Source organism: Penicillium atrosanguineum (assembly GCF_028827265.1).
Source record: "Penicillium atrosanguineum strain IBT 20685 chromosome Unknown utg000004l_segment0_segment0, whole genome shotgun sequence".
In the NCBI taxonomy this organism is placed as follows: domain Eukaryota; kingdom Fungi; phylum Ascomycota; class Eurotiomycetes; order Eurotiales; family Aspergillaceae; genus Penicillium; species Penicillium atrosanguineum.
In genome coordinates this window covers 527,675-540,892 of record NW_026623136.1, presented here as the reverse complement: position 1 = coordinate 540,892, position 13,218 = coordinate 527,675, and the positions used below count along the sequence as shown (strand labels likewise).

The 13,218-nt window shown below is 52.7% G+C and overlaps 6 protein-coding genes across 6 annotated transcripts; 1 reads left to right on the top strand and 5 right to left on the bottom strand.

Moving 5' to 3' along the window:
- Positions 1-98: 98 nt before the first annotated feature.
- Positions 99-2,720, bottom strand: N7443_005506 (uncharacterized protein; the record flags this gene model as incomplete). Its single annotated transcript, XM_056885562.1, has 2 exons — positions 99-2,207; positions 2,553-2,720. The coding sequence occupies 2 exons, from the start codon at positions 2,718-2,720 to the stop codon at positions 99-101; spliced, it is 2,277 nt and encodes a 758-aa protein (XP_056741010.1).
- A 713-nt stretch (positions 2,721-3,433) lies between these two features.
- Positions 3,434-5,718, bottom strand: N7443_005505 (uncharacterized protein; the record flags this gene model as incomplete). Its single annotated transcript, XM_056885561.1, has 5 exons — positions 3,434-3,564; positions 3,636-4,133; positions 4,180-4,426; positions 4,483-4,897; positions 4,958-5,718. The coding sequence occupies 5 exons, from the start codon at positions 5,716-5,718 to the stop codon at positions 3,434-3,436; spliced, it is 2,052 nt and encodes a 683-aa protein (XP_056741009.1).
- Positions 5,719-6,512: 794 nt separating this feature from the next.
- Positions 6,513-7,296, bottom strand: N7443_005504 (uncharacterized protein; the record flags this gene model as incomplete). Its single annotated transcript, XM_056885560.1, has 2 exons — positions 6,513-6,927; positions 6,992-7,296. 2 exons carry the CDS (start codon positions 7,294-7,296, stop codon positions 6,513-6,515), a joined length of 720 nt encoding a protein of 239 aa, XP_056741008.1.
- Positions 7,297-8,283: 987 nt separating this feature from the next.
- Positions 8,284-9,478, bottom strand: N7443_005503 (J domain-containing protein; the record flags this gene model as incomplete). The annotated part of the gene is made up of 3 exons (XM_056885559.1): positions 8,284-8,769; positions 8,851-9,354; positions 9,434-9,478. The coding sequence occupies 3 exons, from the start codon at positions 9,476-9,478 to the stop codon at positions 8,284-8,286; spliced, it is 1,035 nt and encodes a 344-aa protein (XP_056741007.1).
- A 222-nt stretch (positions 9,479-9,700) lies between these two features.
- Positions 9,701-10,861, top strand: N7443_005502 (DNA-directed RNA polymerase I subunit RPA43; the record flags this gene model as incomplete). The annotated part of the gene is made up of 1 exon (XM_056885558.1): positions 9,701-10,861. One exon carries the CDS (start codon positions 9,701-9,703, stop codon positions 10,859-10,861), a length of 1,161 nt encoding a protein of 386 aa, XP_056741006.1.
- Positions 10,862-11,001: 140 nt separating this feature from the next.
- On the bottom strand, positions 11,002-12,776 carry nfr1 (putative AIF-like mitochondrial oxidoreductase (Nfrl); the record flags this gene model as incomplete). The annotated part of the gene is made up of 3 exons (XM_056885557.1): positions 11,002-12,217; positions 12,281-12,470; positions 12,554-12,776. The coding sequence occupies 3 exons, from the start codon at positions 12,774-12,776 to the stop codon at positions 11,002-11,004; spliced, it is 1,629 nt and encodes a 542-aa protein (XP_056741005.1).
- Between the last annotated feature and the right edge of the window lie 442 nt (positions 12,777-13,218).

The window sequence follows — 13,218 nt, the reverse complement described above, 5'->3', positions numbered from 1 at the left end:
GCTCGCAGCTGTGCAGACCAATGAATCGAATTAAATGCAGGGTATATTGCAAGGTAAAACCGGGATAGTAGCCAGCTCTCAATGTGCAGGATCGAGGATCATTCGGCGAGACTTTCTCTTAATAAGTCTTCATCTACGCCTTGTGGATGGATGCGGATGGGAGGTTGAGGCGGAGGGCGAAGGCCCATTATAGGGCCTTTTTGGTTCACGCCTGGATAGCGGAAACGGAGGGGGTTGGGAGTTAGATTTGCGTCTGGGGTTGGAGTGGAAGATCTCGGCTCTGGAACTGTAGTAGGGGCCGGCGCCGGTGCTGGTGCTGCGGTTGATTTCGGTGTTGAATCAGATCCAGCGTCGGATTCTGGATGTTGGATTTCGTCCGAGGTTGGAGCCATGCCCCAACGACCGAGGACCCAGCCTCCGACGCGGCGGCCCAGGGTTGCTGGTTTGCGAGGGCCTGGTGTTGCGGTTGAGCTTGTGCTGTTGCTATCGGCTGATGCGATGGAAACGGATTCAGAAGTGAGATTGTGTCCTGCGGCCATGGAAGCGAGCAACGAGCGGGAGGATCGATCGTGTGCTCTTGCACGGTCTGCGATGATGAGAGGAGCTGAGAGGACGGGAGGAGTCGAGACCAGCTCGATGCTAGGAGAGACAATGCGTTGGGGAATGCGCATGCCGGGGTGCCAGTCACCCATGCGTGAGTGGCGGTTTGTAGGTGTGTGTATGTCCATGCCTGCTACTGAGAGGAGACTGTCGTGAGATGTGGACTTTCGGAGGCTGTATTGCTGCATTTGCAAGTCGAAGACGTTTCCGGAGTGGTCTGCGATGGAATGGGAGTATTCTCCTGATGGAGAGGACTCGGATTCTTCGGGGATAGCGTCATGTGTATTGATGCCATCGCATAGATCGAGGAAGGCTGGGCGGTCGTATTGGTCTTCGTTGAAGAGACTGGTATCATCCGGTGGATCCATCATGGGACGAATTGGCAGGTCGAAGCCCTTGAACTGGCGCGCTGCCATTAAAGGCGAAGAGAAGACGGTGCTTTCAGGGCTGGTAGGTTGGGAGAACTCAGATCCACGGTCAACGCGGTCGAAGATGGATGATGTGTGGAATGCGGATTGCGGAGAGCTTGCTAATGAGCTTGCTGGGGGTGTTTGCAGGGACCAGCGGCGAGACTGTGGCGGGATCGAGACGGATGTCTGGGACAAAATGGTGTTCATAGATGAGCCGGAGGACTGGGAGCGATGGATGGAGCGACGAGGCGAGTTTCCTATAGCAGAATGCAAAACCACAGGGCTTGCGAGAAGAGGTCGTTTCTTCTTCACGCGACGGTTCAGTGTAGGTTTGTCCTTTTTCGAGGATGACGGTGTGTGATAGTGGTGATGGATATGGAACTCCTGTGACACACGGCGTTCCTTCGAGTCCTGTTCTTTCGATTCCAATTCTTCGCTCAGGGTAGTCGATGCAGAGGGCTCGTTTCCATCTTCACCAATACCGACCAACGGCTGATGATACATGACTTGATCCCGCAGGTTTTGTACCTCGTTATTCGAACTTTCGAGCATTTCCCGCAGCTCCATGATCCCAACCTGCAGGTTCGCGTTGTCCTGCAAGATATCCTTGACGAAGCGCGAGACCACATTGGTTCCCGGATTGCCAGAAGCAGCAGCAGCGCCTTTTAGACGCCCAGCCGCATTATCCAACTCTCGCTCAACGATCCGCTTGCGCTCCATACGCTCCACAACCTCCTCATGCCTCTGACGCTCTTGTCTTGCCTCAGCCTCAATGCGCTCAACCTGATCCTCAAGGTCTCGCAAAGTAAGTTGCGCATTTCTCCACCTCTGCACAGCGCTCTTCTCATCCTCCTGCACATTGGTCAAAGTCTCCTGCAACCTCTCCTGTTCCGTCTCCATGAGCACGATCTGCGCCTCCAAATCCGCCGCTCTAGCCGCAGCAACAGTCAACATCCTCAACTCAGCCTGCGTATTCTCCAAGAGAGCCGTAAGCGACTGAACAGTCTCATCGGAGTCGGCAACCGACATATTGAGACCTTCGAGTTGTTCAAGCAGCGCGCGGTTCTCCTCAACAATGCGCGCATTCTCAGCCTGAACAGCGCGTTTCTCGCGTTCTAGCGCATCGAGACTATCCACGAGACTTTGGCGGTCTACTTCCGCCTCCGCCATGTAACTCTCATGACGGTGCAGCAGAGCCTGTAATGAAAACGTCAGCGACGAAGAACCCAGACAATCTCCCTTCGGAGCATAATCGACAAAAGTCAAGGCCATGACGGACGCCAAAGCAGAGGGTGAGGACGGGCGAGTCCATAGAAAAGTAAGGCATAGGTAGCCCAAGGATGGTGTAGAGCAGAGAGTGAAGCATGGGAGGAAGATCAAGCCAGCCAAACGCAAACCTAACAGAGCCCAGGAATGACAAAAAATGATGAATCAAACATGCAACTCCCAGCTCAGCTCAGCCATCCCCCATATCGCCGATCCCCGAAATGGATACATGATACGTTATAAAAAAAAAATAAAAAAAAAATAGCTCCAACATACCTGACCAAGTCTAGCGGCATTGGCAAGATCCTTCTCCAACCCCATCAGCGCAACTTCATTATGCTCCAGAAGCGCGCAGTCATCCCTGCCACAACAACAGCGCAGCGAGGGCGCGCTCTCGCTCTCATGAGCGGGAATGCTGGGGAATAAGTCCCGGTCGGTATCCATGGCGGGAATGTGACCCCTTGGAAGAAGGGAACTTGTGCATCCGATAGCAGTCCGAACCTCTTACTTGACTCGGGCGCGGATGCAGTGTACAGGTCGTACGGAGAGAGGGAAGTCCCAAGGTTGGGCAGCTGATTAGTTTGGGGTGCTTGGGATCGGACCTCGGATGAGTAACCTGCTTATGTAAGGTACACAGATTTCCTGATAGGGATATGGGAAGGGTATAGATAGGGACTGGATGCGAGTGAGAGTGAGAGCTGGTTCATGGAATAGAGAGGAGAGTAGAGAGGGGTGATTCCCAGCCTCTTTGATTACGGGAGGTGGCGTGGATATTGGGTATTTGTGGTTGAAGCATTCCATGTATCCCTGTAGGTACGAGGTATCCAACCCAATCTGTACCCAACCATACCTTATTCGCGACGAGATGATAAGGGACTGGTATCTTCTTTCCTAAGACTAACTAGATGATCTCGATTTACGATCTCTCACTTGCATCTCTAGTACATCAATGCACTCGCAGTGCAGAACCAACTCTTGACCAACAAAGTACGCAAGAGCATTCGCAGTCTGGGACTAAATCAATTATTCTGGCTATCAAGCAAGAAAGTTGAAAAAAGGAAAGGAGAAAAAAAAAAGGTGGATCAAATGGACGAAATGTATCCAGAACCCCAGATATGAAATAGAAACCGGGCGCCGATTTAACCGAACCTCAAACCTCAAAGCAAAACGTCGTTCCGAACATTGATAAACGCCCCAGCGCCGCCTTCTTCGCTGATCTCATTTACTAGGACCTCCGTTTGCTGGTATAAACGCTCTAGCGCTGCAGAGGATGATTTCCCTAGTGAGACTGGTACACCCGTAAATTAGTACCCATTCAAATCCAACACAAGGAACTGGGAGAATAGAGTCGGAACATACCTAAAATGGCCGAATTCAACTCCTCAGCAACAGCGACTCTCCCCGCAGGATCAAGATAATGGCCATGCACCGAGCGCTTCGGATCAGAGTACGCAACCAGCGAAAATATATCATCCAGCATCTTCTTATCACCGCCATTCTCATCAGACGGATAATCCATTCTCAATTGCTGACCGTATTGCACCGCCTCAGTGAGTAGTTCATTGAACTGCGCCGTGGTCTCAAGCTCCTCGGTATCCATGCCATCTGCGCCCCAGGTTCCGCCATCGAGTTCCATTTCCTGATCGAAGACGGCATGCTCGTCGGGGATGCTGGAAGAGGGGCGTTTAGTTGGTTCCGGGGCCGAGAGCTCGTTGTAGCGGCGCATGACTTCAAGGAATTTGCGGCAGCGGAGCTTGAAGTGAATTTGGGGGTAATCTTCGAGGACGTTGGCGTAATAGGCTTTGGTGTGTTTGAGGGCTTTGTCAATGTCGCCGTCGAGGATGGCGGCGCGGATTTCTTGGGTTGTTAGTGCGTGGTATTTCACCTTTGAAGGAGAACTTACTGTTCCGGTTGATAGCTTCTCGGTCCTCCTCCACTTCGTATTTCTTTAGTGGTTCTTGCTGGCCGTTTTGCAGCGCTGCCGTCTCGGTGGCTACCTCTTCGGCGAACGCACGCGCAGTCTCCACGTAGCCGTCATGGGCGAGAAATTGGGCAACTAGTTCCTGAAGAAGGGTTGACTCGTCCAGCGGCGGCTGTAAGTTATCGGTGCTTGTGTTGTTGATCTCAGCCTGTATCGATGCTCTCTCTTGCTATAAGGTTGTCAGCTTCGCCTCGAAATGCAAATCTAACCAAGTTCATCACATACCCTAACCATGCCATCAATATCAAACACAAATGGCTCCTGTCCAAAGTTCGCTTTCAAGTGTACGGGCGGCTGTTTCTTCATGCCGACAGACGGATAAAGCTTCACATTGCGCAGATCATGAAAAGCGTTGCCTTTTGTTGTCAGTTCTCCTTCTGAATTTCTGGTTTCGCGATTGATGGGGTCCGTACCCAAAAAGACGCCGTTCTTGGTAAAGAAAGCTGAACCGGTAGAGAAGTTGACTCCACATCCGACGGTATCTCCAACACCAAAAGTTGGCCCATACGAACGACCCTGTCCTTGACTCTCGCCGAAAAACGACTTCCCGTCGTCACCGTGATAGGCCCAGGATTCCTGCTCCCAGCCAGGGAGTCTCTCAACAGAAGCCTTAGTACTTGAGAATCCGATACCGATCATTCTAGACCATCGTCAGTAATATCCTCAAACCCACAGTGAAAAAAGAATCATTCCAACATACCCCTCTTTTGGCTTGGACTCGATCTTAATCTCAAAGTAGTATATACCACACTGTGGCGGCATGGGGTTATCCGCCCTTAGCGCCGCAGCTTCATGGTCGTGTTTGTGGACCGGGCCCGTGTATCGCACATCGAGAGCATCATTTGATAGCTCCAGTCCGGCGTATTTATCCGATGAACTCCACTGGCTCGGCAGCGGTGTGAGGGGGTCTGCGGTGATGGGGGGTTCCTTCTCGATGATCTCATAGGTCATGCCACGATGGGACGGGGCCATGCGGGGAAGATGAACATTGCTAGACGAGGCGGAGAGGGGAAGATTGGAAGCGGAAGTTGTAGAGGTCTCGCGCTGCTGAGCTAGCTTAGCTCGATGAGCGGCGTCGAGGCGATAGATGTAGCGGGAGTTGCGGAGGTAGGAGGGGGTGAAGAAAGTCGGACCATCGGTCAAACCGAGCGGGTTGTATTCGATCGGGCGCAGGTAGCTCGCATACTTGCGGGAGTATGGAGGTAGGGAATCAGGCGATGAGTTGGATCTCCAGACTGGGTTGAGCTGCATGTCGGCATCGAAGCCCCGGTGAAACCGGCCGTCGAGCAAAGAGGGCGGCGGGTAGGAAGAGACGGGGTTCGAGTTGATTAGATGGGAGAAAGAGTTCGAGATCGGGGGAGAGAAAGCGGTGCCCGAGACGACGGAGGCGTAGGAGGAGCGGCGCTGGCCGGAGGTGTATGGAGCTCGAGGAGCTCCACCGGGGACAGGAACGTCGGTCATGGCGGTCACGCCCTGAACTCACAACTCACCAAGGCGAAAATGAACCTTGGACTTTTTCTTTAATCGGGTTTCTGAGGGGGTTGCTGACGTTGCGTGACAAGCGGGTCATCTGGTGACCGGAAGCAGCGAAGGCCGCAACAGCCACGATCACGATCACGATCACCCGTGAAAGCTGCGAAAATAAGATGAACTGAAAGCAGAGAAGGCAGCTGTTGAACCCGACTGCGGGGAAAATCCGGGTACAAGGAAAGGAGGGGAGATTGTCACGAGGACCCCTCCCCAATGTGTCTACGAACTCGACTTCACTGCTTACCACTCTTCATTAGGATTACTTTGTATCTTTGGATGACATTGTATTACATTGGACCCGACTAGCGAGTACTCGAGCAACAACACCCTATACTACTTCACGATCAACTACGCAGCTTATAACAAGACAGAACATTTTGGTATGCAGCGCTATGGTACCATCCACAGCAACAAAGATCAAGTCCCATAGGAAAAAAAAAAAAAGGTACCCGATCCCAAATCTCCGAACTATAATACAGAGAATGCCCAAAATCCTGCAAAAGAAATGCCCTCTAGCTTCCAGCTTCGGAACATGTGAGCCCATGCCATCATACCAAAGCCATATCACTTCCAAGACGCCGTTCCATAACCCAGAACTAAAATGAGGTATGATCGTAGAGAAAAAAACAGAGAAAAAAAAAAAAAAAAAGCAAAGAGCTGAAAACAGGGGAAAAAAAGAAGGAACAAAGAAGGGGGAAAAACCTAATCTACAACCCTCCATGCTCCTAAGCAGCCATAGCGATGGCAGGCGAAGAAGGCCCGACAATGTTCGACGGAGCAGGTGTGCTATCTCCATCTCCATCACCCGAGTTACTCTTCTCACTGGGAACAGCACTGCTGCCATTGAGGGTATCAGTACCTGGAGCAGTAAGCCCAGCCTTGGTGTCACTATCTCCGCTCTCTAGGACAGCAACCTTGGACTCGACAGACTCAGACTTGCCGAAGCTGTGACCACGCCATGAAGGTAGCTGCCAGAGAATACCAGTAAAGCTTCTCAGCTTTAGAGGCTGACGCTCCCACTTGCGACAGGGGGCACCGGTACGGTCCAGGGCACGAAGTCCAGCATTGATAGCGCCAGTATTGGCCTTAGGGCCTAGTCGAGTTGCAGCCGCGGCTTTGGCAGCGTCGCCACCTTCTTCCCTGTTATATGTTAGTATTGTTTTTGTTCTTGTTCGGCTTGGATTGGGTTGAAGGGGCAACTTACAGTCGCGGCTTCTTCTTAGGCCCGGGTCTACCTCTAGCTCGCGCGCTGGGCTCGGTCTGTCCGTTTGCCCGCTTGTTACCAGGCTTAGGACCCGGAACTCCCTTCCGACGTGGGGTGTCAGCTGGAGTAGCCCCAGCGGCTGGAGTCGAGTTCGCATCGGCGTTGGAGTCGTTGTCGGCAGAGGAAGGGCGGACGGCCGGGACTTCGGTCGATGAAGCCGGCGAGAAGCGTTCAAGACCCTTGCCGGGGGGAGATAGGTGCGAGGGTTTACGGTCGGTAGCATTGTCCATGAAGGTCTGCAGCATGTCTGAGGACAGCTTTAGGGTCACGACTAGGGAGCTGGGGGGATTTTTGGAGCCCTTGGAGCGACCGTTGGGGGGTTGAGGCAGCAGGCATGATGGCGGAGCGACGGGGCGCGAGGTTGGCCTTGGAGGGAGGATCTCAATCTCGGAAGGGATTGAAGATGGTAAGGCGTAAGGGCGGCGATCGTGACGTGGTCCACCGCCCGGGCTATTTTCAGCTGTATGTAGATGGTTTCGAATTCACGAGGCTGAAGTGATGATGATGATCATGGGGGGAGGGGGAGAAGGAAGGAAGCAAGATGGGGGAATGTGGAACGGGGAACCGGGAAGGGGGGGAAAGGGAAAGGGACAGTGGATTTCATCTCGTTTAATTTTCTGGATAGCGAAAGGTTCTTGAGAGAGACACAGGAGGTGCGATGTGGTGAGGCCTCGCGTTGTTACCGTATCGGTATTTACGCCTATCTGCTGCGCTATCGGGCGTTGGGTACCGTATTGATACGTCTGCAACAAAGAACCCCCCGACTTTTGCTTCATTCTATACTGATGCTATTTTAACTCCGTTACTTACCTTGATTCTTGACACTGCGGTTGACACTCCTTGTTGCTCTCCTCTTGATCATCTATCTACGTTCAATCCTCTACTCGAGTCGGGGTGTTCAGCCAAACACATTCCCTGCCCCGTGGATGGATCTCATTCCTGACTCCGCCGAGTCCCGAAAATGGCTCACTAGTGGTTCCGGACAGTTTCGCAATGGCCTGATCAAAGTCTGTAAGGGCCATACGCCCGCCTTACACTCGTCACAAAGACCTTCCAAGTGACCTGGTGGGCGCCACCCGGGGGCGAGATGCGAGATGAGAATAGTCTGACGCCTGACTGACTCTACATGGATCTGATCATCCGAGAGTACTCCGGTCGAATAATCGAATCTAGGTACTGTATTTTTCTGTACAAATTCTAATCTACAAGGTCATACACCCATCTGCCTAGCTCTACTCAGCCTTCTCCATATTGCGCCGTTCCACGACCTGCGCGACGGCGCGCTGCACCTCGGGACTCGATCGCACTCCGCCCAGGATCAGCCCCTCTTTCATCCCTCGGCGTAGCGCAGATACGCTCTCGCGATCGCCTCGGAACGGCGCCAGGCCGACTCCAAGCATCCGCGTGGCCTCGAAATCGGCCTGCCGCGTTCCTGCTACTAGTTGGCCCATTCGTTGCATGGTCTGAGGCGAGATCTTGTCTTCGCCGGCAGAGGTGCGGGCGCTTGGCGGTGCGACCTGGGAGATGAAGATGTGAAGTAGAATTGATGCGCGACGAGCCAGAGCCAATGTTTGAAAGGGAAGAAGGTGGAAAGCTGGCTCGGGCATCCAGGCCCACAGCCATGTGGGAAGGTATGCCGCGGGCATGAAGGCAGCCTGGGGGTGGGTAATAAGCGCGAGTTCGAGGGTCAACATGGCGGCAAAGGTATAGAAACGCCACTGTAGAGAATTTAGATGTTAGTGCTTGTTCACGGAGTACAACCTGGATCACTCAGGAAGTATAAAGCGGGGATCACTCACGTAGCGTCCCCAGTTGGCCCACCACAGCCAGTTCAACACCAGCATAGTCACAAACCCTCCGATGTAATGCGGGACCAGAGACCGAGAGAATGATACGGTGATAAAGTCGCGCATGGTCTTCTGGTCACCCCAATTAAGCATGTCGGGCCCAAAACGGTCGTATGCGAATCGCTTCACTGGGTTCACCAGTGTTTCTTGAGCTTGGCGCAGGTACATGAAATACGCATCCGCGCCATTGTCCAAGCCGATTTTGTCTGGGTGGTGTTGGGCAGCTAATCGGCGGAACCTTGACTTGATCGTGCGCTCGTCGGCGAATGGTGATACTCCCAGTGCTTGGTAGAAGTCTCCCGCGAGCTGCACTTGGTGGAATGTTTCATACAATGTGTAGAGAAGATAACTTGTGACCACAAAGATAAAGATGCGGCGACGGTGGACATCATGTCGCGGGGTTCCTGGCATTGGACGAGACTCGCCGGCACGAACGGTAATGCCATAGTAAACAGTCTGGAGAATCGCCGTTGCGTACTATACTCGTGTCAGCGCATACCCTCACGAAAACCGTCGATTACCGGGGCCCACATACATTAGGCAGAACAGCCCACCCGATGTAAGGAAGCACTGAGGCCATAGCTGTGACTTGAAGAACCACTAATGCCAAAGATTCTTTGAGAGGCCAAGCTGGCTGATGATCGCCCCAAACCCCGGCGGTTAGCTGCGTCACCGCCTATGTCCACCGCCTTCCCTTTACAGCGCAAAATGAAGAAGAAAAAAAAGTTCTCCGAGTCTTCGAACCATAAAAAAGATCAACCATCCACCATAAATTACAGCTCTGCGGAGCCCCAATTGCGCCATGGCCGTCGACGCAATGGACATTGACACATCGCCTCGGGTGACCGACGAGCGCAAGCGCAAGTCAAAGAATAAGGACGCTTCACCAACCAAGAAGCGCAAGGCCGAGAAGAGCAAAAAAGACGAATCCACGACATCCCCGACCTCGACCTCAAACTCCGAGTCCCCATTCTCTCTCGCCACAGCTACATTGTACCTTCCGCTAGCACCAATCTCTATCTCGGCCTCCCATGCGCAGAATTCACTCGTGGCAGAGCACCTCTCGCCGTTGCTCTTGACCTACTACCCACCATTGAAGGGTATCGTCATGGCCTACTCCCAGGTCTCCATCGCCAGTCACCCACCAACATCCAAGCCCCGCCACTCAGTCGACCCGAACCCGAAGCCTTTGACGCTCGCCAAAACCGCCGATGAGTACGGTGTGCTGTACGTCTACCTGACAGCAACCTTCCTCGTCTTCCGTCCCCGACGAGGCCAGGTCCTCGACGGCTGGGTGAACGTTCAGTCCGAGGGATTCCTTGGCGCAGTCGTCTTCAACCTGTTCTCTGTGGGTATTGAACGCAAACGTCTCCCGACAAACTGGCGCTGGGTACCGCCCGGCGAAGACGGCGAAGAACCTGAGCCCTCAGGAAACGGGAACCTGACCACAGACGACGAATCAAGCACTAAGCGCGCACCACCGGGCTTCGACGCCGCCAAGGAACAATTCCAGCCCGCCCCGCTGGCTGCCGACGAGCTGGACATTGACGGCGAAGACGAGGACGAGGAGGCTGCAGGTCACTTCCAGTCTGTATCCGGGCACAAAGTGCGCGGTAATGTGAAGTTCCGCGTAGTCGATATCGATGTTATTCCTGGCTCGGAACGGGAGCGCGGATTCCTCAGTATCGAGGGGACGATGCTTACCCCCGAGGAAGAGGAGAATTTGGTGCAGGCCGAGAACAAGGGCCAGTCATTGCCTCCGTCATTCCTCAACGTCCCTGTTACAAAGACCACTCGGGTGATTCCTATTTCGAAAGAGCCGAGCGCCGCAGATGTCTCAGTTGTGGAGATTGAGCCGGAGGTGAAGGCCAAGAAGGAGAAGAAAGAGAAGAAGGAGAAAAAGGAGAAGAAAGAAAAGAAGGAAACGAAGGAAAAGAAGTCCAAGTCCAAAAAGGAGCAATAGAGCTGTATACATATCTTTTATATTTCATTCGGCGGGCGTTCGGACCAAAGAGTTCATTCAATCAACGTGTACATGCAACTTCCATATTCCCTTCCATTACTTGTTACTTCCAATCCATCTCCGATCTAGGATCTAAGATCTTAGATCTTCAAAACATCAACACCGCCCTGTACATCCTTCTTCCCGACCATCTTTCCCTGCCTCATCAACTCCGCACACTTCACCATAACCGGATCCATGCCCATCGTAGCAACCGCAATAACGGTATCCCCTTTTGTATAGAACGCCGTAAACTTCCCACCCTCAGGCTGATTGAGCACAACATCATCAAACCCATTCACTGTGTTTCCACAATACCTCATCTGCCCTCCAAGAGCACTCCAGAACACTGGAATAAATTGCTTGACGCGCACACTCTTCACGTCACCCCGTTGCGCTTGAGCAATCGCCTTCCCAACACGGCGTCCCATGTTCTGAGCTACATTCCAATGTTCAATCCGCACCGGCTTCCCCTCCCCTCCAGGCCCAGCGTAAGGATATGTTGCAATATCTCCAATCGCAAACACATCATCATGCCCTTGAACAAGGAAATGCTCATCCGTCGCCAAAGACCCATCCTTCTCCAGCGTGAATCCACTATCTTTCAAATAATCAGTAGCAGGTCTCACTCCGACACCCAGAACCACCACATCCGCCGGCAGTACCGTTCCATCTTTAAGATGAACTGCACCAACGTCTTTCCCACCTTCACTCGCCGTAGCCTTATCCACAGAGGCTCCAAGTTTGAACACAACGCCACTCTTCTCCAGATTCCCCTGTAAGATCCTCCCAACTTTCGCACCCATCACCCGTTCCATGGGAACATCCTCCATCCCGACGATAGTCACATCATACTCCTTTCCTTTCAGCGCAAGCCCGACTTCCATTCCAATAAACGAACTACCAATAACAACAACCTTGGGCTTCTGCTTCTTTTCAAGAGCAGAAAGAATGTCTTGCACGTTAACAACACTGCGCAAGGTAAAAACATTCCCCAAGTCGAATCCAGGAAGCGGAAGTCTGCGCGGGATTCCACCCGTCGCCAGCACGAGTTTCGTATACGGGATATTCTTCCCGGATTTCGTAGATACGGATTTCGACTCCAGATTGACCGATGTGACTTCGTCGACTAGCGTCGTGATTCCAGCGTCGGCAAACCATTGTTCTGGACGGAGGGCTATCTTCGACTCATCGGGAATCAAAGCTTTGGAGAGCTTTGTTCGGTCGATTGGGATTGGTTCTTTGGAGATGCTTGTGATGGTGCCTGGGTATTTTTGGGAGCGGAGGACTTGGAGGGTTGAGATTGTGCCGGAGCCGCTGGTTTGGATGTTAGATTGTGTTTTGGTTTTCAATAATGGGGCATATGGGAATAGGACGAACCCTCCAACAACGACGACCTTCTCCTCACTGGAAGCAGAACACTTTCCGACGGGGTTCCGGTGTCCGGATTTAATACTTTCCTCTGAACCGAGGATATAGACAGCGCCGTTCTTTTCCTGGAGCTCGAATTTGGTCAGAGCGTTGAGGGCTGGAGCATCTTCGACGTCGCCGGTTGAGATGTTGAAGCATGCTTTACATCGTAGATTAGTACCTTCTTTCCCACTTGGATTGGAACGGGGTAGACGGGAAACGGAAACGGAAACGTAAACATACCACCGTGCCAGGGACAAGTCAGGCGACCCTCGGCCCCAACAACACCATTCTTAAGCGGAGCACCGTAGTGCGAGCAGTTTGGGGTAAGAGCGTGGACTTTTCCATCGTAGTTTACAAGTAGGACTTTTCCATCTTGGACGCCCTCGACCTCGACCTCTATCTTGTCGTTTGGGGAGAGGGAGGAAAGGGAGGTGATATCTTTGAGTTTGAATTCTTGGGACATTGTAGAGATGCTTCTTGCTTTTGGGTTTATTCTTTGGGGCGTTGGAAGTAATGGTAGCTTTGATGGAATTGCCGGGCGTGTTAAACTGTGGAAATGTCTGATGTCGGGTTGTGCGGAATTTAACCTGGCGACGGAGCTAGGAACAGGGAAATGGACACTGCGGGAAGACGAGCATGTATTTGCTGAGCGACACCGACAAGTCCGGACCTGTGAGGTGATTGGTAAAGCTGGACGCGGGCGTGGCAGGGAGCGGGGGAGTGTGAGGGGCATTGGGATAGCTAGTTGGCCGGGATGAGATAAACAGTATTTAAATACTTAAATAGGAGGGAAGGTATGACTGGTACTGAGAACCTTGGAACTTAACGGAGAACCAGATCCATGCGAGGGCAGTTCGATGGGCTGGTTTACTCGGGAAGTCGATATACTTCGGTGACATCACGGT